The 24,933-nt window shown below is 35.0% G+C and overlaps 1 protein-coding gene across 1 annotated transcript in view; it reads left to right on the forward strand.

Moving 5' to 3' along the window:
- The window catches only part of cdh13 (cadherin 13, H-cadherin (heart)), a 394,548-nt gene extending 380,952 nt beyond the window's left edge, over positions 1 to 13,596 (forward strand). Inside the window, exon 14 of the mRNA XM_051135516.1 lies at positions 12,450 to 13,596. Coding sequence (XP_050991473.1) covers positions 12,450 to 12,457 — 8 coding nt within the window. The 3' untranslated portion in view covers positions 12,458 to 13,596. The remainder of the gene's footprint in view (positions 1 to 12,449) is intronic.
- The last annotated feature ends 11,337 nt before the right edge of the window (positions 13,597 to 24,933 follow it).

Raw genomic sequence — 24,933 nt, forward strand, 5'->3', positions numbered from 1 at the left:
ATTTAAAGTATTTTAAACCTGTTTGGATTCAGGTATTGCTAGAGTCCAGTTCACATGCTGCTTGCAGAATCTCTCTTATTTAACTAGTTTGTTCATGTGCCACATCTATGAGACACATTCTGTTGTACATATATACTGTAGATTCTCTTGTGCATATATACATATATTCACTACCAGTCAAAAGTTTTTGAACAGTAAGATTTTTTATGTTTTTCTATATTTCTGAGTCTCTTCTGCTCTCCAGGCCTGCATTTATTTGATCCAAAGTACAACAAAAACTGAAACTGAAACTGAAATATTTTTACTATTTAAAATAACTGTTTTCTATTTTAATATATTTTGAAATGTAATTTATTTTTGTGATTTCAAATCTGAATTTTTAGCATCATTACCCAGTCACATTCCTTCAGAAATCATTCTAATATTCTGATTTGCTGCTCAAAAAACATTTATTATTATTATTATGCTGAAAGCAGCTGAGTAGAATTTTTTATTTTAATTATAAATGTCTTTATCATCACTTTTGATCAATTTAAAGTGTCCTTGCTAAATAAAAGTATGAAGTATTAATTTCTATAACGTTTTTCCTAAAAATGGTATAGTGTATAATGTTACAAAAGCTTTTTATTTCAGATAAATGCTGATCTTTGGATCTTTCTATTAATCAAAGAATCCGGAAAAATGTACTCAACTGTTTTAAATAGTGATTATATATTATTATTATTATTATTATTATTAATAGTTTCTTGAACAGCAAATCAGCATATTAGAATGATTTCTGAAGGATCATGTGACACTGAAGACTGTAATGAGACTGAAAATTTAGCTTTGTGCACAGGAATAAATAACATTTTAAAATATTCAAACAGTTATTAAATTAAATAGTAAAAATATTTTACAGTATTAGTGCTTTTGCTATTTTTTGCATCAAATAAATGCAGGCTTGGTGAGCAGAGAATTCTTTAAAAAAACATTAAAAATACATACGTATAGCTATATATTCAGAATTACATTTATGAATTAAAAATCAAAACGTTATTCTTTATATTTAGATTGTATTTATATTTATATATTCACAATTATAACTCAAAATTCAAAATATATAACTATAAATGTGTGTGGTGTGTGTATAGAGTATATGTTGATGTTTAGATATTGTTTACTGTAAAACTGAACTAGGATATTGATTACAAATAGTTTCTTGCAGTATACCCTTGACCTTCAGTTTTGGGAATTCTCCAGCTTTCGTGTTGCTACTTTACCTCAGTGTTAGTGCTTATGATGAACACCCTGTATACTTTGCTGTACAGTTTGACAGGAAATTGGCTTCTCTTCCAGAATGTCTGCCGTGACCCCGTATCTGTTTACTGTGGTAAAGCCTGGAACTGCATTAAGAGTTGATCCATATCAGGCTAGATTTACAGCATGTGTAGGGCCACTAGTGCAGCCGCTAGAGACACATAGAAGCATTTAAAGTAATATGCACTGATTAAAGGTTGCTTTACAGCAGGTCTTGGGCTTCTCGGGGTGTGTGTGTCAAAGTATATTATATGTTTGTCCCACAGTTAATCTCCCATCTAAACCTGCACACGGCCCCCTGGCGACTCTTTCTCCCGGCAATAACATTAATAATTCATTCCTTTAGAGGGGCTGGAACATAATGGAACTCTATACAGCCATTCTAAAATGGAAAACAGAGGAAAAATAAATCTGAGTTTTTCACTCTGTTCAGAAGGGATGTTCTGCTGTGAGATTTTCTATAGCTGGGTTCCTCGCCCAAGGCCCGGTTTGGATAAGAGTCAGATCCATCTGTGATTTGTGGCACTTTGGTGCCAGTGTTTCCAGATCTGCATGAAACATGGTGGCAGATCTTCTCCAGAGTTTCTCTCCCCCAATCACTTCTTGTTTGTGTTATCTCTCTGCGTATATTATCATTCAGATACCCATATTTTCACCTCATTTTTGGTTTCATATGATTTAAATTTGGTGGGGAATTCACTAAAATTGCCCCATTTTCTCAAGCTGTGTCAAAGCTAAAGCTGCATCTTATTCAAATAATTTAGTATCTGGTACTAAATGTGCTGAAATATTGCTTTTCTATATATAGAAAACATTATTATTATAATGACATTTTCATTCTTTCTTAGCAGTTTTCCGCAGATTCTACCCCATTTGTTATGTTTCATATCATCATATGGCTTCATTTTATAGTTTTAGGCACCATTTTTACTTTCTCCCTCTGGTAACAATTGTTGTGTTGGTGTGAATGCTGAATCTGTGAATGTTAATAGGCTGAAATGATGGGATTATTTGCTACTGCCCTGGAAAACATTGACATGTACTGTATAATGCCATGCTGGTTTACCCAAATTAGGATTTCTGGGGGGAAAATACAGCTTCTGGCACAATTTTAGCACATAATGGTTGAGAAATAAATTATCAACAATTTCTCAATGATTTGTTAGTGTATGTGTGGCCCTGAACCACAAAACCAGTCTTAAGTAGCACGGGGGTATTTGTAGCAATAGCCAAAAATACATTGTATGGGTGAAAATTATCGATTTTTCTTTTATGCCAAAAATCTTTAGGATATTAAGATCATGTTCCATGAAGATATTTTGTACATTTCCTACTGTAAATATATCAAAACTTGAGATCTTTATTTGGACAACTTTAAAGGCGATTTTCTCAGCATTTAGATTTTTTGTACCCTCAAATTCCAGATTTTCAAATAGTTGTATCTCTGCCAAATATGGTTCTATCCTAACAAACCATTAGCTTATTTATTGTGTTTGTGATGTATCTCATAAGGGTAAAGAAAATTAACCTTATGACTGGTTTTGTGGTCCAAGGTCACATATGTATTTTTATGCCCCACAATTTAAAAAATTGCTTTCTTCCTTCCATCCATCCAAACAAACAAACAAACAAAAATGAAAATTTGCTGAAGATGTATTCACCCTCAGACCATCCAAAATTAGTTTCTTTCTTCATCAGAACACATGTGCATTAAATTACTCACAAATGGATCTTCTAGAGTGAATGGGTGCCATCAGAGTCCAAACAGCTAATAAAAACATCACAATAATCCACAAGTAATCCACTTGACTCCAGTCTTTCATTTAACATCTTGTGGAGTAAAAAAAGCTGCATGTTTGTAATAAATTATCACCAAGGCATTTTAACTTTAAACCATCACTTTTGGCCAAAATACCAGTTCACTGATATATTTGTTTTGAAATGTTTTAATGATTAATTTGTTTATTGTTCTGATGGTACCCATTCAAGTAATGTAATGCTGAATTTCTCCAAATCTATGCCAAATAACAGACAGAAATATCTATATCTTAGATGGCTTGAGAGTGAGGTCATTTTCAGTTTCAGTTTTCAAATTCTCTTTTTTGTGTGTGTGAACGGTTCCCTTAATATGAAGTAATATTCAGGAACTAAATATTCTGATTTTAACATACTGTACAGTGTGATTTAAAAGTCCACATTAAAAATATGGGATTTGGTTTAATTAATTTATTCATTCATATTATTTTATTTTATTTTTATTTTTTAACATTAACTGGATGTTTTAGATATTTGACAAATTTTATAATGTAAAACAAATGACAAATTCTTATGATTCTTCACTGATTTTTGTTTACTAATCAAACAGAAAAATTGTGATACTGATCATCTAATACAAATTTCTATATTTTCTTCAGTTAAAGCGCAAGATTTTCTTTGGATTATCTCGTTAGGTTTTACTAAAATTTCTCCAAGATGTTCATGCAGCTTGATTGCTGCTTTTATTAAACCAAAAGGGCAACAAATCACTAAGACATTCAAAATTCGTATCTTTTTAACTTTTCAGTTTAATTATGATGATTAAATAATTTGGAATTAGGGTTAGGATTTCAACCCCACTGTAGATTTTGTGTGTGTTCTGGCACATCCTGATTTTGCTAAGTTAGATGTGTTCCTAGGTCAACATATTTTGTTGACCCTGGACCAACATTTTTAATTTAGTCTTGACAAAATCCCTACACCTAAACCAAACCTTACCCATGAGTAATCTCTAAAATCAGAGAAAATGATACATGAATGACACTGATGCACCAAACACTGATTTTAAGCCTAAACTTCACAAAAACTATAAACTGGTTTTTCAAATCAATGTTGTTCCAGGGTCAACAAAGATGTTGATCCAGGAACATGTCACACTTGGTAAAATCAGGTTCTGCGTGTGTTCTGCTATATGTGACCCTGGACCACAATACCAGTTATAATGGTCAATTTTATGAAATGAGTGAATAAATAAGCTTTCCATTAATGTATGGTTTCGTTAGGATAGGACAGGGGTGGCGAACTCCGGTCCTGGAGAGCCGCAGCCCTGCAGAGTTCAGCTCCAACCCTAATTAAAACTCACCTGCCTGTAGCTTTCTAGTAACCCTTCAGACCTTGATTAGCTTGTTCAGGTGCGTTTGATTAGGGCTGAAGCAAAACTATGCAGGGCTGCGGCTCTCCAGGACCAACATTCGGCATCCCTGGGATAGGACAGTATTTGTCCAAGATACAACTGTTTGAATATCTGGAATCTGAGGGTGCAAAAAATCACCTTTAAAGTTGTCCAAATGAAGTTCTTAGCAATGCATGTTACTAATCAAACATTAAGTTTTGATATATTAACGGTAGAAAATTTACAAAATATCTTCATGGAACATGATCTTTACTTACTATCCTAATGATTTCTGGCATAAAAGAAAAATTGATCATTTTGACCCATACAGTGTATTGTTGGCTACTGCTACAAATATACCCATGCAACTTATGACTGGTTTTGTGGTCCAGGGTCACATGGTTTATAAGGACACAAATGTGTATAATAACAAAGGTACTACAATGTAAACATGGTTTATGATTACACTTCCTGTGTTTCCATAAACCAAAAGGCTTAAAAAAACATACTAAATTAAGTTTTATAAAATTCAAAATTTGCCAATATTTTCCTGTGAGGGCTAGGTTTAGGTGTAGTGTTGGGGTAGAGTGATAGAAAATACAGTTTTATAAATCCATTACACCTATGGAGAGTCCCCATAAACCACATACACAAGAGTGTGCAGTATATGTTTGTTTTCCACATTCAGGTAGTGATCCATTATAACAGGCAATCTAAAAGTGTGTGCACGTGTTTATTTCTCATGTGACATGACACAGAGCTGGTGCATGCCGGTCTCAGAGCCGCACTACTCGTACACTAATGACTCCTGTAAGGAATGTGTTTCACTGTTGTGCAGGAAGACACTCGAGACACACCACTATGTCACACACTGATCGAGTGGGAGGGAAAGAGTGTCTGACTTCAATTTCCTTATCACCTTAATGAACCCTGACCCCTGCTGAGAGAGAGCGCTGAGAACAGGCAGATAAGCCCAGAAGCTCAGTGATGGAGCGCTGCGAGAGAGAAATGGCCAAAAGATTAAACCGAATTCGCTTCATCTGTCTCCCCTACAGGAGACACATATTCACACACACATATGCATTAATGTCATGTAGTTCGTTAGTTTGCACCATCACATTTTTAACAGGTAGCTGACATTAAATACTTGATAAGTTGATGATGTCTTGCAATGTGACACTTCGATGAAGCCTGATGGCACACCTGTTTTGTCTGTCTATGCTTAGTTGCCACAAATTGGCTTTTTTAATGAATATTATGCATGTGGGTTATTCTATAATTAGGGGTACATTTAGAATTTGACAATGTGAAGAAAGAAGTTTTCCTTTTTCCCAAAAACCCAAACATGACCTTACATAGCTGCTTTGAAACAATCTATATTGTATAAAGTGATATGTAAATAAAGGCATAAAATACCATCTATGTTTGCTACCTTTTCTGGGTAACACAGTTGACAGGTAACTTAGTTGACATTTTTAGCATTTTTGGCCTATACTATGCATGGAAGCGTAGAACTACTGAGCATATGGTATGCTTAGAAATATATTTTCAGAAACAAAACATAAGTTTTAGTTAAATTGTCTTGTCTTGTAAAATTTGCAGGAATAATACTTGTGTAACACTGTTGACAGGCAATTAATCCACTCTTGACAGGTTTGCTAGTTTAACCAATATTAGGGGAAAGAGAGAGAACATAACTTCTAGTGTTTCATTAATGTGCTTCTAGAGGAAATATCATCACACTGTATAAATTATGCAAGAATGGGACAAACCATTCCTTTTTGAGGGATGTTTCTAGTGAGTAACTTAGTTGACAATGGTTTTTTGGACACAAATAAAACAAGTTATATCACAATAAACACTTATTATTTTGAAGCGCACACCCAAATGTCTTGATAGCCTAGTATAACTGAAGGCAAAATTATGAAATTAAATGCAGATGAGCAACTTTACAAAATCGGACAGCTGAATACCAGGGTTGTATGTGATATGAACATCATTTTTGAACAAAAGATATGCCTTTTTCAACATATAGTAGTCTGTTTGGTAAAAATATAATTGTGTACTAGAAAAGTAAGCATCAGGGCTTTATATTGATGAAAGTATATTAAAAATATACTTCACGGACATGAGATGTACCCACAATTATAGAATGACCCATGTATAGTTTAAAAATGTCAACGCAGGACCATTTAAAGAAATCGTTTATCCAAAAATGATAATTCTGTAAACATTTTCACAAATGTTTGAAGGATATGAAATATATGTTTTTGGCTGAACGGTCCATTTAAAAATAGCTAGTGAAGCCTTGATTACAAATAAGTAAATAAATGTTATCTGTAGTCTGTATACATAAATATAAATTATATAAATGTTAGCCTGCATTTTGGAAAATTAAAAAAAAACTGAAATGCTATTTGTCAACTACCCTCTTGTTAGTTAATATTTATTTTGATTTTCAAACTGTAATCTTAAGCTTAATAACCAAAAATAAACCAACTGAAATGTAATTGAATTAGGTTTTAATGGAATAAGTGTGTGTTAAAACATTGGCTGAGTTAGCTGTGATTTGTTTCACATTTGGTGTGAAAGGCTTTTAATTTTTAAAATGTTTAAAAAGAAGAATCATACTCAGTGGGGATCTTACTGTAAAGTTTTGTGAGTGCGTATGTGTATTTTTAGCTTCCATGTTGCTAACCTCCTGCTCCATGGTCTGAAAAAAAATCCATACTCTCTGTTCTTTTTCCATTCTCAAGAATAAAGGACTCCAGTGAACTTGCATTTGTGGCCTCTTAAATAATGTATGGAAGCCTCTGGGAGAACAAAAGCAGATCCTCTGTGAACCAACACAAGTTTCTTGCTCTTTAGACCCCTATTAAGGTTCCCAAGTCCTGCACCAGATACCTGTATGTGCCACGGCAGATCACGGGGGGCACGAGTGGCACCGTCTCACACGCGCTCATTAGTCTTGACGTGTTCGATCCCACAGGAGCTGTTGTGACTGTTTCAGATGACAGTTTGCCAAACATCACCTTATGTGCTGATTTGCCCTTTGAGTCCATTGATTTTGTTTGTCCTGCGAAAACGTGGCATCATTGAATTGTGCGGCTGATTACACTGGTGATGTTAATGGTTAAGAGGGAGAAAAACACAGCATTTTCAGCACAAGATCAGGCTGGATTCTGATACAAATGCCAAGAGAGACCAAATTATGTTTTCCACTGACAAAATATGCCTTGATGTGACAATTGAGCTCAAGATCAGATCACAGAGGAGACTGTTAAGAGCACATGTTGAACAGACAAGGGTCAAACAATGCCAAGATGACCATACTGCCCCCTGTAGGACTGGTGTAGAAACTACACTTCAGGGATCACTCCTTTGGGGTCAGATATTTTTTTTTCTTTTTTATGAATGAAATGAACATTTTTATATAGCAAGGACACAGTAAATACATTTCTAATGTTACAAAAGAGTTCTGTTTCAAACACTTTCTGTTCTTTTGAACTTTCTATTCATTAAAAAATCCTTGGGAAAAAACTATTGTGGATTTTTAACATTGATAAAAAGAAATGTTTCTTGAGTAGGAAATCTGAATGATTTCTGAAGGATCATGTGACACTGAAGACTGGAGTAATGGCTGCTGATTCAGCTTTACCATCACAGGAAAAAGAAATACATTTTAAAATATTAAAATAGAAATTTTAAATTGTAATCGTTTTTCATAATGTTACTGTTTTTACTACATTTTAGATCAAATAAAAGTTGACTTGGTAAACATAGGCTTTTCAAAAGCATTTTATAAAATCTTACCAAGCCCAAACTTTACAGATCTCAAACAGTATTGTGAAAAGAAAAAAATAAATACAAATTTTGCCAATAAATAAAAAAAGGTAATTACGACTCTCTACCATCTCATAATTCTGACTCTTTGTTCTCGCAATTGCAAGTTAAGATCTTACAATTCTGACTTTTTTTCTCAGAACTGCATAATATAAACTTGAAATTCTGACTTTTTCTCAAAATTTTGTGATATAAATTAGTTGCGATTTTTGCAATAAAGTTGCAGTTTTTAAAAATTAAGTCAGCATTGCAAGATATAAATTCGGAATACTGACTTTTTTCTCAGAATTGCTTGTCAGAATTGTGAGATATATATAAACTCAGAATTCTGATTTTTTCTCAAAATTGTGTGACATAAACTTGCAATTCTGACTTTTTCTTAAATTTTGTAACAAACTCAAATTTGCGAGAAATAAAGTTTCAGTTTTGAGAAACGAAGTCAGAACTGCAAGATATAAACTTAGAATTCAGACTTTTTCTCAGAACTGCCTAATATAAACTTTCAATTCTGACTTTTTTTCTCGAAGTTGTGTGATATAAACTTGCAGTTGAGAGAAATGAGTTGCAGTTTTGAGAAATGAAGTCAGAATTGCGAGATACAAAAACTCAGAATTCTGACTTTTTTCAGAATTGTGTGAAATAAATTTACAATTCTGACTTTTTCTTTAAAATTTTGATATAAACTCACATTTGCAAGAAATAAAGTTGCAATTTTGAGAAACTCAGAACTGACAGATATAAACTTAGAATTCATACTTTTTTCTCAGAATTGCTTAAGATAAACTTGCAATTCTGACGCTTTTTCTCAAAATAGTGTGATATAAACTCAGTTGTGAGAAATAGTTAGCAATTTTGAGAAACAAAGTCAGAACTTCAAGATATAAACTCAGAATTCTGACTTTTTTCTCGGAATTACAAATGTATATCTTGCAAATGTGACGTTTTTTCTCAAGTTTGTGTGATTTAAGCAACTGTGAGTTATAAAGTCAAAATACTGAGATGTAAAATCAGAACTGTGGGATATGAACTTGTAATTGCATGTTATAAAGTCAGAATTGTGAGATGAGCAAAAGTCTGAATTGGGAGATGACTATTTCTCAGAATTATGACTTTCACAACTGTGAGTTATATCATGCAATTGTGAGAAAAAAGTCATAGTATATTACTTCTGTTTACACTTTGTGTGAATTGCATCTGTCAGTATTTGCAGGTTGCACTTAGTTTAACCAGGATGGTTAATTGATAAATAAGTTTCTACCACTGTTTAGTGTAAACAGCATCTACCTTTTTTGTTTTCATATATTTAAAGTCTCCAAGGTTAATAAACAGTAAGGTAGTCTAGCCTGTAAGCACATAAAAATGAAATTGAAAATGTCAGTCCTAGTTTAATTAATAATTGCTGTAATTGAAAATTGCATATGAGACGGCAATTTGGAGTATGTTGCTAACGTGATATTTCTGGTCAAATGAAGAGTGGTGATATACTCAACAGACCTTTAAAACCGCCCTTTAATCTGATGAAAGATGCCCAACAGGGGTAAAATATAATTAATCCACAAACAGGGAAATAAGCCTGAGTCTGGACCCAGTGAAGTTTAAATCCCCTTTTCTGCCAAGATGGGCGCTTTTACTCTTTAATCCACTCTGGGTACTGATGTGGCCTGTCTCGAGGGGAAGAGAAATTTCCACAGCATCGACCCGTTTACTGGCTCTTCAAGCCACTTGTTTTGACGTGCCATCCGCAATGCACCTGGCAGATAAAGCGTAACCTCTTCGTGTTAATGAATTTTTAAGCGTGAAAGGAATATTTAATGCCGCTTGCTAAGTTACAGTTTATGTTTCTAATACTCAAGCAGGTTTTCAGAACCCTTAATCTTAAAGGATTAGTTCACTCCAGAATTAAAATTTCCTGATAATATACTCACCCCCATATCATCCAAGATGTTCATGTCTTTCTTTCTTTAGTCAAAAAGAAATTAAGGGTTTTGAGGAAAACATTCTAGGGTGTTTCTGTGTATGGTGGACTTCAATGGGGATCAATGGGTTGAAGGTCCAAATTGCAGTTTCAATGGAGCTTTAAAAGGCACTACACGATCCCAGCCGAGGAATAAGTGTCTGTATTTAGCAAAAGGATTGGCCATTTTGTAAAAAATAAAAATGTATATACTTTTTTAACCACAAATGCTCATCTTGCACTAGCTCGACTTCACGCATTACGTAGTCATGCGGAAATACCGGCCCAGTGTTTAGCGAATGTGCAAAGAAAGTCAAATGGCCTTTACCAGAAAAAGTACAACAATGTTGGATGCTTTTTGGATGCCCTACCATACCTTTTTGAACCAGAGTACACAGACAAAGAATGTTCCAACATGACCTTTCCAACATTATTACATAATGCATGAAGTCGTAGACGCGCATCGCAGAACTAGTGCAAGACGAGCATTTTTGGTTTAAAAGTATTTTTAGAAGATGTTTCAAGAAGATTGTTTCACTAGTAAGACCCTTATTCCTTAACTGGGACTTTTATTTTTTAAGAGTGTGTACAATACAAGTCAGTGGGGTCCAAAACAACATTTGACCCCAGAAAGAAAAAAGTTAGACAATTTTTAAAATCTGTTCTTTTGTTTTCCAAAGTAGAATTCATACAGGCTTGAAGTCATACAGGTTTGAACAACTGTGAGGCTAAGAAAACATTTACAGAGTATCTTTTAATAATAAATTATTGCTCCATACTTGGCTGTAAACTTGAAGCCCATCATGAGTAACTTGTGTACCGGGGGGAAACAGAGGACTGTATTTCTATCTGACCAAAGCACCGCAGGGTTCAAATGTTATTGTGCCTTGTTTCAACTGCAGCTGACTGCTGCCACAACCACTTTCCTCCAATCAGGCTGACGGTAATTAGATCAAACACACTTTCGTCTTGCAGCCTGTATTGCGCGTTCCCTGCACACTTACTTGTGTTTTCCCCTTAGGAAGACGGAGAGATGAGAGCAGTGAGGATTTTTATCCACTCCTCGCTTGACTTTATTGCATGTGAAAGTGGTGAGGTGAATTGATTCAGTTGTATATTTTGATGTTTCAGGCTAACACTCGTCCGCCTAAGGGGGAGAGCATTACCTGGATGCGTTTCGGGCTCTCGGCACATGAATAAACGAGGCTGGAGTCTCATTATAATTTGCAAATGGCATTTGTGGAACGAAGCAACCTCGGCCGCGCTCTTAAGTGCCGTTCAAGACTTATTTTCCTTCCACTGCCATTTAGGACCAAGCTGTACAAACGTATCTGGTAGAAAGAAACAACAAGCAGCAAAAGAAAAAAAAAAAATCAATAGTCTTGCCTGCATTTAATATTCCCTCACATCGGATCTGGCACTCTGGCACGGTTCGATCGCTGTTGAATTTCTGAGATCCGCGGGCCAATTCATTTCGCTCAAGTCTTGCGAAATTAGACCTTGCATTTTTCAAAGTTACATTTTAATCATATTTTACGACGATGGCGGCGTGGAGTGCACTTAGGAAGGAAAGTGAAGGCAAAAATAAAAAGCTTGGATCCTAGATCTTCAATAAGAGTGGCGTTTTGTTTATAATTGATTATTATTATTGTTAATCCAATGCTTTGTTGTGGTTTATCATGTTATCATGCTTTTATACTGTACATGCATTGCATAAATGTCACCCTGGACCCAAAAACCAGTCTCAAGTAGCACGGGTATATTTGTAGAAATAGCCAAAAATACATTGTATGGGTCAAAATTATACATTTGTAAGTAAAGATCATGTTCCATGAAGATATTTTGTAAATTTCCTACTGTAAATACATGAAAACTTAATTTTTGATTAGTAATATGCATTGCTAAGAACTTCATTTGGACAACTTTACAGGCGATTTTCTCAGTATTTAGATTTGTTTGCATCCTCAGATTCCAGTTTTTCAAACTGTTGTATCTCAACCAAATATTGTCCTATTCTAACAAACCATTCATCAATGGAAAGCTTATTTTTTCAGCTTTAGATGAAGTATAGATCTCATTTTCAGAAAAATTACCCTTATGACTGGTTTTGTGGGTCACAAATAAACTCTAAAAAGTTTATTACCACCACAGATGGTGTTTAATCACTGTTTTCACGTTTCTTCTTTTCTCTTTTCTCTTTCTCAGGCTTGTAAATTCCGCCGATCTTTCTGTAGGTTCTTTTGCAACACTGAAGAAAACCTTCTTCTCTTCTCCACACGCAGAGAGAAGACCTCACCCCCAAAAGACACTTTGCATCCTTCATTTTTGCTCTCCTCCTCTTCACCATTGTCTCTCTCTATCCCCAACCAGTGCACCTCTACCTTTTCACCAGGAACTGTCCCTCTGTCCTCTCCCTCCTTCCCCTGCACTTCCTGTCTTCTCATACCTCTGGAATACATCACGGACGGCACCGCCTCGATGCTCGAACTCTCTCTCTCACTGGACAAAGATATATTGGATTGGGGCAAAGCGACGGGACATTTCGATGTACTTTAGTTTCCTCTGGTTAAAGACTACTGTATTTGATCTTGTTTACTAATGTAAGGGAAGGACACAAGGCCTCTTTAGTCAGCAGTGGTTGTGTTTTCTTAGGGCAGGGTGGTAGCCAGAAGCCTTCAGAGTCTAAAAAAAAAAAGCGTCTCTTGCGTCTTTTATTTTTGTTTTTTGGTTCAATTGCATTAGTTGTTATGGAGTGGAACACAATATATCTTTATAGTAATGTGTGAAATGATGGGGGGAAATGTACACTATATATATTTTATTTTTTACCAATGTACAAATATATTAATTAACTTATGTACTTTGATCGCTTATTCTTTAATGACCCCTCACAAGAAAAAAAAAAAAACTGTATGTTTTTGCTAAATTTTAGGGACTATTTCTAATGCCATTGATGTTTTTCCCTCTTTTTTCATGTGCGAGCTCTTGTTTAGAGTGTGGTTCTTGAGTCTGGAGAGCGATTTGCAGACAGAGAGCGAATCTGTCTTGTGATTCTTGTTCTGATGGTACAGCGTTTATTTTATTTTTCTCCCTCTCCCCTTGGGTCAAAGTCAAAGAGGCCAGGGAAGGCTGTTGATTCAGTGGTTCTTTATTTTTTTTTTTTGCGCTTGTGAGAAGAAGACAACAAAAAAGAGAGACAGAAAAAGATAACAGATGAAAAACAAAACAAAACGCGTGTGTGGGTTTGTGTGGAAGACCCCATAAGTTCTGAAAATGCAAAGAAAAAGATGACGTGGTGAATGAGTTATGTCTGTCTTTTGCACTAATTTAATAAAGCTGTTACTGTACTTCCCACCACTTTAACTTTGCTTGTTTGTTTAAAGCCTGTCTGCGGACCAAAGGAAGAAGAACCAGATTGCTTAACGGAGAAGTGTCATGAAATATGCTTTTAGTCTTCGAGTTATAATGGAGATTTAGAAGTTTTCACCAGTTTTTTAAGTTAAGTGAACTTAAAACTACAAGTCATTTTAACTAATTTCAATTAAATTAGTTAAAATGTCTTGTACCTTTAAGTTGATTTAATGCAGAAGTGTCATGAAATATGCTTTTACTTTTAGAGTTTTAAGGGAGAATAGATTCCAGCATCGTAAAATGTTTTCACCAGTTTCAACTTAAAAACTTCAGCAGCTGCCTTAAAATTTTAAGTTAAATCAACTTAAAACTACAAGTAATTTTAACTCACTACAAGAAAATGAGTTAAAATGTTTTGTACTTTTAAGTTGATTTAACTTGTGAGTTGAAATGACTTGCACTTTCAAATTTTAAGGCAGCTGCTGAAATTACGTTTTTAGGTTGACACTGATGAAAATTTTTTACAGTGGGTATACGGTTGATACAATAAAAAGACCAACATATGCAATTACTATTAAAGTTACCACATAAAAAGATACTGGATTGCTGATTTTATTCTGTAAATATGGGTCATTCTATAATTGTGGGTACATCTCATGTCCGTGAAGTATATTTTTAATATATTTTCATCAATATAAAGCCCAGATGCTTAATTTTCTAGTACACATATTTTTCCCAATCACACTACTATGTTAAAAAAAGCCATATCTTTCATTCAAAAATGATGTTCATATCACATACATCCCTGGTATTCAGCTGTCCGATTTTGTAAAGTTGCTCATCTGCTTAAAGCATGAAAATTACTTTAAATATAAATTAATTTAATAGTTTTCCCTTCAGTCAGATTAGGTTATCAAGACATTTGGGTGTGCGCTTCAAAAATAATAAGTGTTTATTGTGATATAACTTTTATTTGTGTCCGAAAAACCATTGTCAACTAAGTTACCCAATAGAATATCCCCCCTCAAAAAGGAATGGTTTGTCCCATTCTCGCATAATGTGCACAGTATGATGATATTTCCTTTAGAAGCACATGGATGAAACACTAGAAGTTATGTTCTCTCTTTCCCCTAATATTATTTAAACTAGCAAACCTGTGACAAGAGTGGATTAATTGACTGTCAATAGTGTTACACAAGTATTATGTTTTATGAAAATATATTTTTAAACATACCATATGCTCAGTAGTTCTAGGTTTCCGTGTTGAGTATAGGCCCAAAAAACTAAAAACGTCAACTAAGTTACCTGTCAACTGTGTTACCCAGTAAAGGTAACATGGTGGACAGTAGCAAACATAGATGGTATTTTATGCACATATTCTTACATATCACCTTTATTTATAATATTACTTTATACAAAAATTGTTTCAAAGTAGCTATGTAAGGTCATGTTTGGGTTTTTGGGAAAAAAGAAAGCATTTTTTTCTTCACATTGTCAAATTCTAAATGTACCCCTAATTATAGAATAACCCATATTTAATTTTTTTTTATTTTAGAATTTTCACATAGCAATATTTTATTAATCTCACATAAACAACATTATTAACAGGGTCTAAAAATAAATACTTGTCCTACTTGTCCAATGTAGCTGCTTAAAAATGGAAATGTCTTGGTTTGAAGGTCAAGGTACACTTGCATATTAATTGTGGTTTAATGAAGTAGCTCAGGCATTTAACTAGCTTTTGCATTAATTTTGAAGTCAGAAAAAACACTCTGGCCGTCTCAAGTCATCATCGCTTAGAACAAATATCATCTAATAATTTCTCGCCAATTTGATTAACTGAAATAATTAGCTCATAAACCACCATTAACATTTCCCAGGAGATGCCACAGTACAGTCTAACAAACTAACTCCTTCGGTATAAAAAATGTGAACTTGTGAAACCCTGCAAGTTCTCTCAGTTTGAAAAGTGATGCAAAACTCTGACAAAAGAACATAGGAAACTTTTGTGGCTAAACTTGTGTAAGAATTACCCAGGTCTGAATAGCAAGCCTTGATTGTACTTTTTTATCATTGTGACTACAATATAAAAGAATAATGGCGAGCGAGCAATGTAATCAGCCCCCACCTCCTCACTCGACCGAATGAGTCTCACCTTGATTTCATACTCTGCTTTTGGCTCACATCAATTTTTAATCACTCTGTATAAATACAAGAGCCACCATCCTGCCAGAAGTTTGTTATATTAAGTCACCGCCTTTTCGTCATAACAATTACTCTTTGTGAAAGCACAAACGTGCGAGACCTCGCCGAATGAGTTGAAATCAATAAATGATCATCCTTGGCCATTCGGATCTGGGTAATGGCATGTAATTGGAACATGTGTTTGGGTCGATGAGTGTGCACAGGTGTTCACAGCCTCGATGAAGTCAAAGGAACTATGATTACTATTTCCAAGCCTTTAGATTGATCTAAGAGATATGTTAAAGATACCATGAAATCAATAATTAGGTTTTGTGACAGTCCATGTCTGTTTTTAGGCCATCTGTATGCTAGCATGCTTTCTGTAAGTCAAAAAATGGACCAGAAATATCCATGAACTACCCAGATAGCACACGTATGTCTGCAAGATGTCTGTTAAAGATCACTTGATCTGAAAAGTTTCTTCTGTGTACAAACATCTGACAAACGTCTGTAAGATGTCAGTTTTAAATCAAAGAGATCTTAAAGAAGTCCACTTCCAGAACAAAAATTTACAGATAATGTACTCACTCACTGTTTTTTGAGGAAAACATTTCAGCATTTTCCTCCATAAGGACTTCTATGGTGCCCCAAGTTTAAACTTCCAAAATGCAGTTTAAATGCAGATTCAAATGATCCCAGCTGAGGAAGAAGGGTCTCATCTAGTGAAACGATTGGTTATTTTCATTTAAAAATACAATTTAAATACTTTTTAATCTCAAATGCTCATCTTGTCTTGCTCTGCTTGAACTCTGTCTATTCTGGCTCAAGACAGTTAGGGTATGTCAAAAAACTCCAATCATATTTTCTTCAAAAACTTCAAAAATCATTTCAAAATCTTCCTACGTCACTGCAGAAGTACCGACCCAGTCTTTGCAAAGTGAACATGCAAAAAAGATCAAACACTCTTAACAAAAAAGGTAAAACAGCAATATGGACAATTTCGAAGTTGATGGAGAACATGAGATGGGAGTTTTTCGACAAGACGAGCATTTGACATTAAAAAGTATATAAATTGTATTATTTTTATGAAAATAACTGATCGTTTTGCTAGATAAGACCCTTCTTCCTCAGCTGGGATTGTTTACAAACACATTTGGGATCGTTCGAAACCGCATTTAAACTGCATTTTGGAAGTTCAAACTCGGGGCACCATAGAAGTCCACTATATGGAAAAAAATGTGGGAAAAAAAAAAACCATAATTTCTTTACAACTGAAGAAAGAAAGACATGAACATCTTGGATGACAAGAGGGTAAGTACATTATCTGTAAATCTTTGTTCTGGAAGTGGACTTCTTTAAAGACATCTAATAGACGTCTGTTTGATATCTGATAGGAAATGTCCTATAGACATATTGCAGATGAGCAAACACTCTGATAGCATATGTACATCATGGAGATGTCTATTCGATGTCTGCATTTACATCTGAAAGACATCTGCAATACGTCTATTGGACGTTTCCTATTAGATGTCAAATAGACGTCTATTAGATGTTTTTAAGATGTTTATGATTTAGAATGTATGTAAAACTGACATCTTACAGACATCTGTCAGACGTTTGAATACAGCAGATGCTTTCCAGATCAAGAGATCTTCAACAGACATCTTGCAGATGTACGAGTGCTATCTGGGTTCATACTGTGTGGTTGCACCTGTCTACCAGTTTGTATTACACTCTTGATTATTTCTGAAACTGTAAACGTATGGCCTATTTTAACATCATATTTTATCACAGTCAAATCTGTCTGAAACTGGCGAGTAAAGCCATATGTTTAAAGTCCCTGTCAGGCAGGTTGGTGGCCATCATGCTCTCCATTTATTCTACACTTTACTACATTTATTTGTAGGATAGAAGGAGCTTTCATCTTCTATCCCTTTCTCACAGGTGACATAAGGGATTTGTCTCCACAAATTTCGATGACTTCTAAATCCTCTGAGAGTGTTCTTGCTTTAAAATGGCAGATAGAGCGGAGAGAAAACCCTCACCGTGTCAGTTATTCACCTTCTGACCTACTACATTTACACAACTAAGAGTCACAGAGTATTCAAAATTGGAGGGAGCGATTGCATTTTCCTTAAAGGGACAGTTTTCCTGAAGAACAATGAAAGTCGATGGAGTCCAGTGTTGTTTTGAAACTCCTAATAAGGGATTAGTGAATGGGTGATATCATTGAGCATTCAAACAGCTACAAAAAAAAAAAAAAAAAAAATGCTGGGTAATTAATTACAGTTTAAGCCATATGAATGTTCAGTGCACTTAGAAAATATGTGGACACTTAAGCCATAACTTTTTATTATCCAAATTAAAACAGCATTAAGCTATGTGAATGTCATTGCATTAGTAAGCAACATATCAAACCAAGTGGCATTTATTTTAAACACTGTAAGCTGAATATTTCAATGGTTAGTGAATTTAGGTTTGAGAAAAGGTCTGGCATCATTTCTTTGCATATGACACTTGGTTTGGTATCTTAGTTTTTATCTAATGCAGTGACATTCAGACATTATTAATGTTTTTTCCATTTTTTTCAGAGATGAAAGTGCCCATATACCAATCCTTTTCTGTGTGCCTTTCTTTCCAGCCACTGTATGTTTCTGTATCTTGGTCACTGTTTGATGAAGTGTCACAGATGCCGGACGCACACTGTGTTTGCATCTGTCCTGCTTGGCTGGAGACTAGTAAATAAAATTCAGTTTATTTTTGGGCATGAAAAAGCATGAATGTAGGACTGTTTGTGTTTTGTTTTTCACTCATACCTCTCTCTTTCATTTCTGCTCTCCCTGCACACCATTCACTTCCCTCTGATCCTGTTATATCTCTCAGTGTCATGCTGTCTCATCTGTGATGTATTTTTTCACAACGCCACTTGGAAGCAGGAGCATAGAAACAACCTGAAAAGGTCAGACGAGTTTGTGTGATTAATTTAAATCTTATGAACATGGCTCATGAATATTAATTCTACGGCATCATGCAATTAATATTCAGCTTGCTGAGAGGCAAAAAAAAAAAGATACATGTAAGCTTGTGCACATGTACTTTTTTATGTAAGTTGCATGTGTGTGTGTGTGTACTTCTTCTTGCTACATTGTGGGGACCAAATGTCCCCACAAGGATAGTAAAACCTGAAATTTTTGACATTATGTAATGTCTCCATTTAGATAGCTAAGTAAACGTGCACGTGTGCATGTGTGTATGTGTCAAAATTAAAAAACAACCTGCAATTTCCTAAATTTCAAGGTCACTAATTGTCCTATTTCATGTTATCTTAACAGGAGTACAAGGACAGTTTTTAGGCATATTTCATAAATTAATTGTATTCTTTAGTACAGTATAAAAACTTAAATGAGATATTTGAAAAAGAACTCTAATCAAAATTAGAGAACACTTACAGATACTTTCAAGTTATTGGTGTTAATCTGGCACCTGGTGCTAATTTCTTTAATTAAATGACAAACCCTGATTAACTGAAAGCATTTCTTCCATTTTCATTGAGACTGAGTGAATATGAGTGAAGCCCTGTGCCAGGAGGTTGTCCTGATGAAGGCCAAAGGGTTGAACTTTTCAGCCATTGCAAGAGAAGTTGGTCATTCCAAATCTGTGATTTCTCACATCTTCCAGGTTTACAATGACACTAATTCATTCAAGTCCCCCAAAAAGGCTGGTCATCCATGTAAGACAAATGCACAAGAAGACAGGATAATGCAAAGACTCTCAGTGGGGAATCGGTTCAACACTGCAGCTGGAATTGCTTGCCAGTTGAGCACTGAACAGGGTAAGGATCTGTCTCTCTCCAACATATCCAACGATAATAAATCTGCATATTAGAATGATTTCTGAAAGATCATGTAACAAAACTAAAGCTGATGAAAAACTCAGCTTTGCATCACAGAAATAAATTGTATTAAAAAAGAAAGCAGTTATATTAAATTGCAATAACATTTCACTATATTGCTGTTTTTACTGTATTTTTGATCAAATACATGCAGCCATGATTTACATTTATTCATATATTTTTATATGTGTGCATCTGTATATGTAGTAATTATTTCACAAATGTTGGATCTAGGATGTTTGAGGAAGATATTGTGCTCAAAATGGTGTGTATTGGGTAGGCGTGTGTGTTTGTGTGTGAGATGGATGTGGCAGGTGAGAGCCCTAGGGGCAGATTCCACCTTACACCAGAAGAGAAACCGAGCTGTCTGAGACCTAATTGTCCCTCAGAGCTCCTGATTGGGTAAAACTGAAGACAGAGAGAGAGCCTCAAGTGTGCCTGCTGGAAATAAGAGCGCAATATATCAGCACACTGAAACCTGTGTGTGTGTGTGTGTGTGTGTGTGTGTGTAAGAGAGAGAGAGAGAGAGAGAGTGTCTGTCAATACACAACAGTTATTTCTGGAGTTTGTGCAGGGGAGTACTGAGGTCCAGCTGTCTTGGCCCGTGTTTGTTGTCTAGAAATCACCTTCTGTCTAAACGCAGTTATGTATTCATTCAGGATTTTGGCCCTGAGGACTGTTTTGTCTTGAGTTCAGCTGCCGCTGCACTACAGCTTCAATTCAACAAGCTTCCATGACCTCTTTCTCTTTGTATTTTTTTTTGCCTTAATTGCAGAATTAGGGTAAATTCACACTAAGCCAACAGGCGCAGACCAATGCTGAGTACAGTACACCACTTGAGGAACTGAGGAATGCGGAAGTAAAGCATGTCATGGAGCAGCCAATAGTTCCAAAACAAACCAGTGATTCCAGCATTGAAGCCCATTCACTTCAGTCCCAAATAGCACACATACATCTGCAAGATGTCTGTTAAAGATAACTTGATTTGGAAAGCATCTGCTGTGTACAAACATCTGACAGATGTCTTTCAGATGTCAGTTTTACATACATTCTAAATCATAAACATCGTAAAAACATCTAATAGACATCTATTTGACATCTGATGGAAATGTCCTATGGACGTATTGCAGATGAGCAAACACTCTATAAAAAAATATCTTGCAGATGTACATGCAGATGTTAAATAGATGTCTCCATAATGTATGTGCCCAGATAGCACATATACGTCTGCAAGATGTCAAAGATCACTTGATCTTGTAAGCATCTGCTGTCTACAAACATCTGACAGATGTCTGTAAGATGTCAGTTTTACATTCTAAATCATAAATTCTAAATCAATCATCTTCCCTCAATTTACATCTTCCAGATGTAAATGCAGACATCAAATAGACGTCTCCATGATGTATGTGTGCCATCAGTGTGTGCTATCAGGGGTGTTTCTCAAGCACACTCGCAAGAATGTAGAAGAAATTACATAATTTATTGACATTTTAACGCATTAATTGTCCTCTTGGAAATCTGGCTGGTAGTGGTATTTTATGAAGAGTTATAGAGGTTTGTACTTACATCACCGTTTGGTCAGTTACCCCGGATGTGTGGCCATATTGGAGATATTTGAATGTAAACAACAGCGTTAATTGCACTGTTAATGTACAACTGAATACGTTGTTTTGCTAATTTATGCTATGAACCATAGGAAAAACGTGTGGAAGCTGCTAAATGATATATAGAAGGACTTAAGCTTAAGACGTAAGCAGGAAAGGGCACATATTTTGACAAACTAATGTTAATAGGTGGTAAAGATACATACGAGCAGTATTAATTAAGATATTCACCTAATATTTCACCTTTCCTGACAGGAAATGATAAGAACAAACACAAATGTCAAGATTCTTGCTTTGGAAATCCTGGTTCAGTTTGGTCAACCACAAATGCCTTTTTGTTCCCCAGGTTTTTTTTTTTTTTGCACTCAGTCTATAGTACTCCAAATGTTTTTTCCAGTCCAACCGATTAGTACACCCTAAAACATGACAATAATTGACCATTTTCAGCAGCGATAATCAGCAAAATCAAGAAAGAAACAAGCTAAGGTCACATAGTAGACCAGATTCATACTTGCATTACCCACATTAGCACTGCAGCCTAATGAAGATCAAATGTATAATTTCTGCTTAAGAACATTCAGCTATACCATCTGTGGGATAGTCTGTACAATCTTTCTGAGATGTTGAAATTTAAAATGGACAGCAGTGAAGCTTCACACCTCTTGTTAGCATATTGTAATAGCCTGCAGGGATTCCATTCTCACCATTGAGGGTGTGAAAATTCAGCACTGGGTTTGATTCACAGCCATGGAAAAGGACGCAGACGGAGACGCAGCCACCCTAGATTACCATGATTCGCCGTTGCGTCCATCGTCCTACAGCCTAAATGAGAGCGGACATCCAGCGACATCTATCTGCGTTGTTCCATGCAGGAATATGTATTTCTTTCACCTCTTTTTTTGGTCCCGATATGCTTTGCCGAATGGGGGAACGCTGCTGTGTAGCAATGTTGACTCATGAATTATTGACGCCAGCAGCATCACCTGGGCCATCTCATTATCGACTCACTATGGAGAAAGAGCCAGCCAATCATCCCGCCAACAGTAATACGGCTAGCACATTGCAATTACCAGCAATCCAAAAGAGGCTCACATACACAAACACACACACAAGCTTTAAGTCTACAGACTACATGCATGCTTGCATGCATTTTTTGACTTGAGGATAGACGTAGTACAAAATAAATATGGTGATTATTAAGTTTTCATTCTCTGACGTAAGCATGCATGTGATTGTGTACACATGAACATGCAGTCATCACCTTGCCAAGGACGCTCTACTCAGTAATCAATACCTGCCTGTAATGAGAGTATCAGGAATGGAAAGTCTAAACACGCACAGACAGAGGAACCAGCACACACACACTTAACAACACACACTTCATCACCCAAGCTTAGACTATCCTCTCATCAATACTCATCAGCACAGGATTAAAGCGCTCCATACTGACGGCAGGGGGCTGATCAGCACTTAATCACATGTCCAGGTAACTTACACTGTTTTTAGAGATATAATGAATAAGGAATGTCCTCACTCCCATAAGAAGATACAGTTGATTTGCTTACAGTATTGTAGCCATTTCACAAAATTAATTTAATTATTTGACTGCAGTTAATTGTGGTAGTCATTTTTGCATAGGCAGGTGGCATTTACATTTGCTTGAGACAATTTTAAAATCTAGTTCATAACCCTTTTTTTAGGAAAATAATTTGTCATATATTTGTCAATATTGATATTTGTCTATATAGAATTTTAGCCTTAATTAGAATGAGAACCATTTTAGGCCACTACTATATGGAAGCTTGTTTCCACCACTGAATAAAAAATTTAGCTCACAATTCTGACTTTTTCGCACAATTGCAAATTTACTTCTTGCATTTTTTACTTAGAAATTTATGATGTAAACTCACAATTCTGATTTTTTTTTTTTTAGAATTGTGTGATATATAGGGTTCGACCGATATTTGTTTTTCAGGGCCAGCGCTGATACCGATTATTACAGATCATGTAGACCAATAACCAATATTTTAAACTGTCTGGTGTAAAAATGAAAATTAATGTCAAAATTAAGTGCTCTAACAAAAAGAGCTTTAAATGCTTCTTTAAATGCTTTTAAATTATTTTATTGGCAAATTGGTTTTGAAAATGACCAGTACCAATAGCCATAAAAATGCTTAATATTGGTGCAGATAATTGGTCAACCCCTCGTGACATATACTCAATTGGGTTACACTTTATTTTGATGGTCCACTTTAGACATTCTACTAAATATAAGTAACTTTGCAACTACATGTCAACTCATTTTTAATAATTTGCAACTGCATGTCCACTTACTCTTAGAGCAGACTGTTAGGTTAGGTTTAGTAGAATAAGTTGACATATACCTGCAAATTTTAAAAGAGTGTTAGAAGATATTAAGCAGACAGTCTACTTATACTCTAATAACTAGTTGACATGCAGTTGCAAAGTTACTTACTGTTAGTAGAATGTCTAAAGTGGACTATCAAAATGAAGTGTTGCCCTCAATTGTGAGTTATAAAGACAGAATTGTAAGATATAAACTTGCAGTAAGAAAATAGCTGAGTTTTCCCAGGGTCAATGCTGATACTGATTATTATAGATCAAGTAGACCAATAACCGATATTTTGAACCGATATGTATGTCTGGTGTAAAAATAAAAAAATTACTGTCAAAATTAAGAATAACAAGGGCTCTAACAAAAACTTTCCTTAAATGCTTTTAAATTATTTTATCGGCAAATTAGTTTTAAAAATGACCGCTACCGATAGCCATAAAATGCTTAATGTCAGCACCAATAACTGGTCAACCCTTTGTGATATATACTCAGTTGTGAATAATAAAGTCAGAATGGTAAGATATAAACTTGCAGTAAGAAAATAGTTGTTGTTTTTTCACAGATCAAGTAGACTAATAACCGATATTTTTACATTTAACATTATAACAGATCAAGTAGACCGATAACTGATATTCTAAACCGAAATATATGTCTGGTGTAAAAATGAAAATTAATGTCAAAATTAAGAATAAAAAACTTTCTTTAAATGTTTTTAAATTATTTTATCTGCACATTGGTTTTGAAAATGAGAGATACCAATAACCATAAAAACAATTAATATTAGCACCGATAACTGTCAGCCCCTCGTGATATATATTCAATTGTGAGTTATAAGGTCAGAATATGAACTTGCGGTAAGAAAACTTTTTTTTTTTTTCAGGGACGATGCTGATACTGATTATTACAGGTCAAGTTGACCGATAACCGATATTTTGAACCTATATATATGTCTGGTGTAAAAATTAAATTTAATGTCAAAATTAAGAATAACAAGGGCTCTAACAAAAACTTACTTTAAATGCTTTTAAATTATTTTATCAGCAAATTGGTTTTGAAAATGACCGATACTGATAACCATAAAAATGCCTAATATCGGTGCCGATAATCTGTTGACGCCTAGTGATATATATTCAGTTGTGAGTTATAAAGTCAAAATTGTGAAATAAAAACTAATTGAGTTAGAATTTTTTTTTTTTTTTTTCCCCCTCAGATCTGGACTTTATAATTTACAATTGCGAATTTATATCTCAAAATTCTGTAAAAAATAAATAGATATAAACTCACAATTGCAAGAAAAAGTCA

The sequence above is a fragment of the Labeo rohita genome, chromosome 18 (genome assembly GCF_022985175.1).
Source record: "Labeo rohita strain BAU-BD-2019 chromosome 18, IGBB_LRoh.1.0, whole genome shotgun sequence".
Lineage (NCBI taxonomy): Eukaryota > Metazoa > Chordata > Actinopteri > Cypriniformes > Cyprinidae > Labeo > Labeo rohita.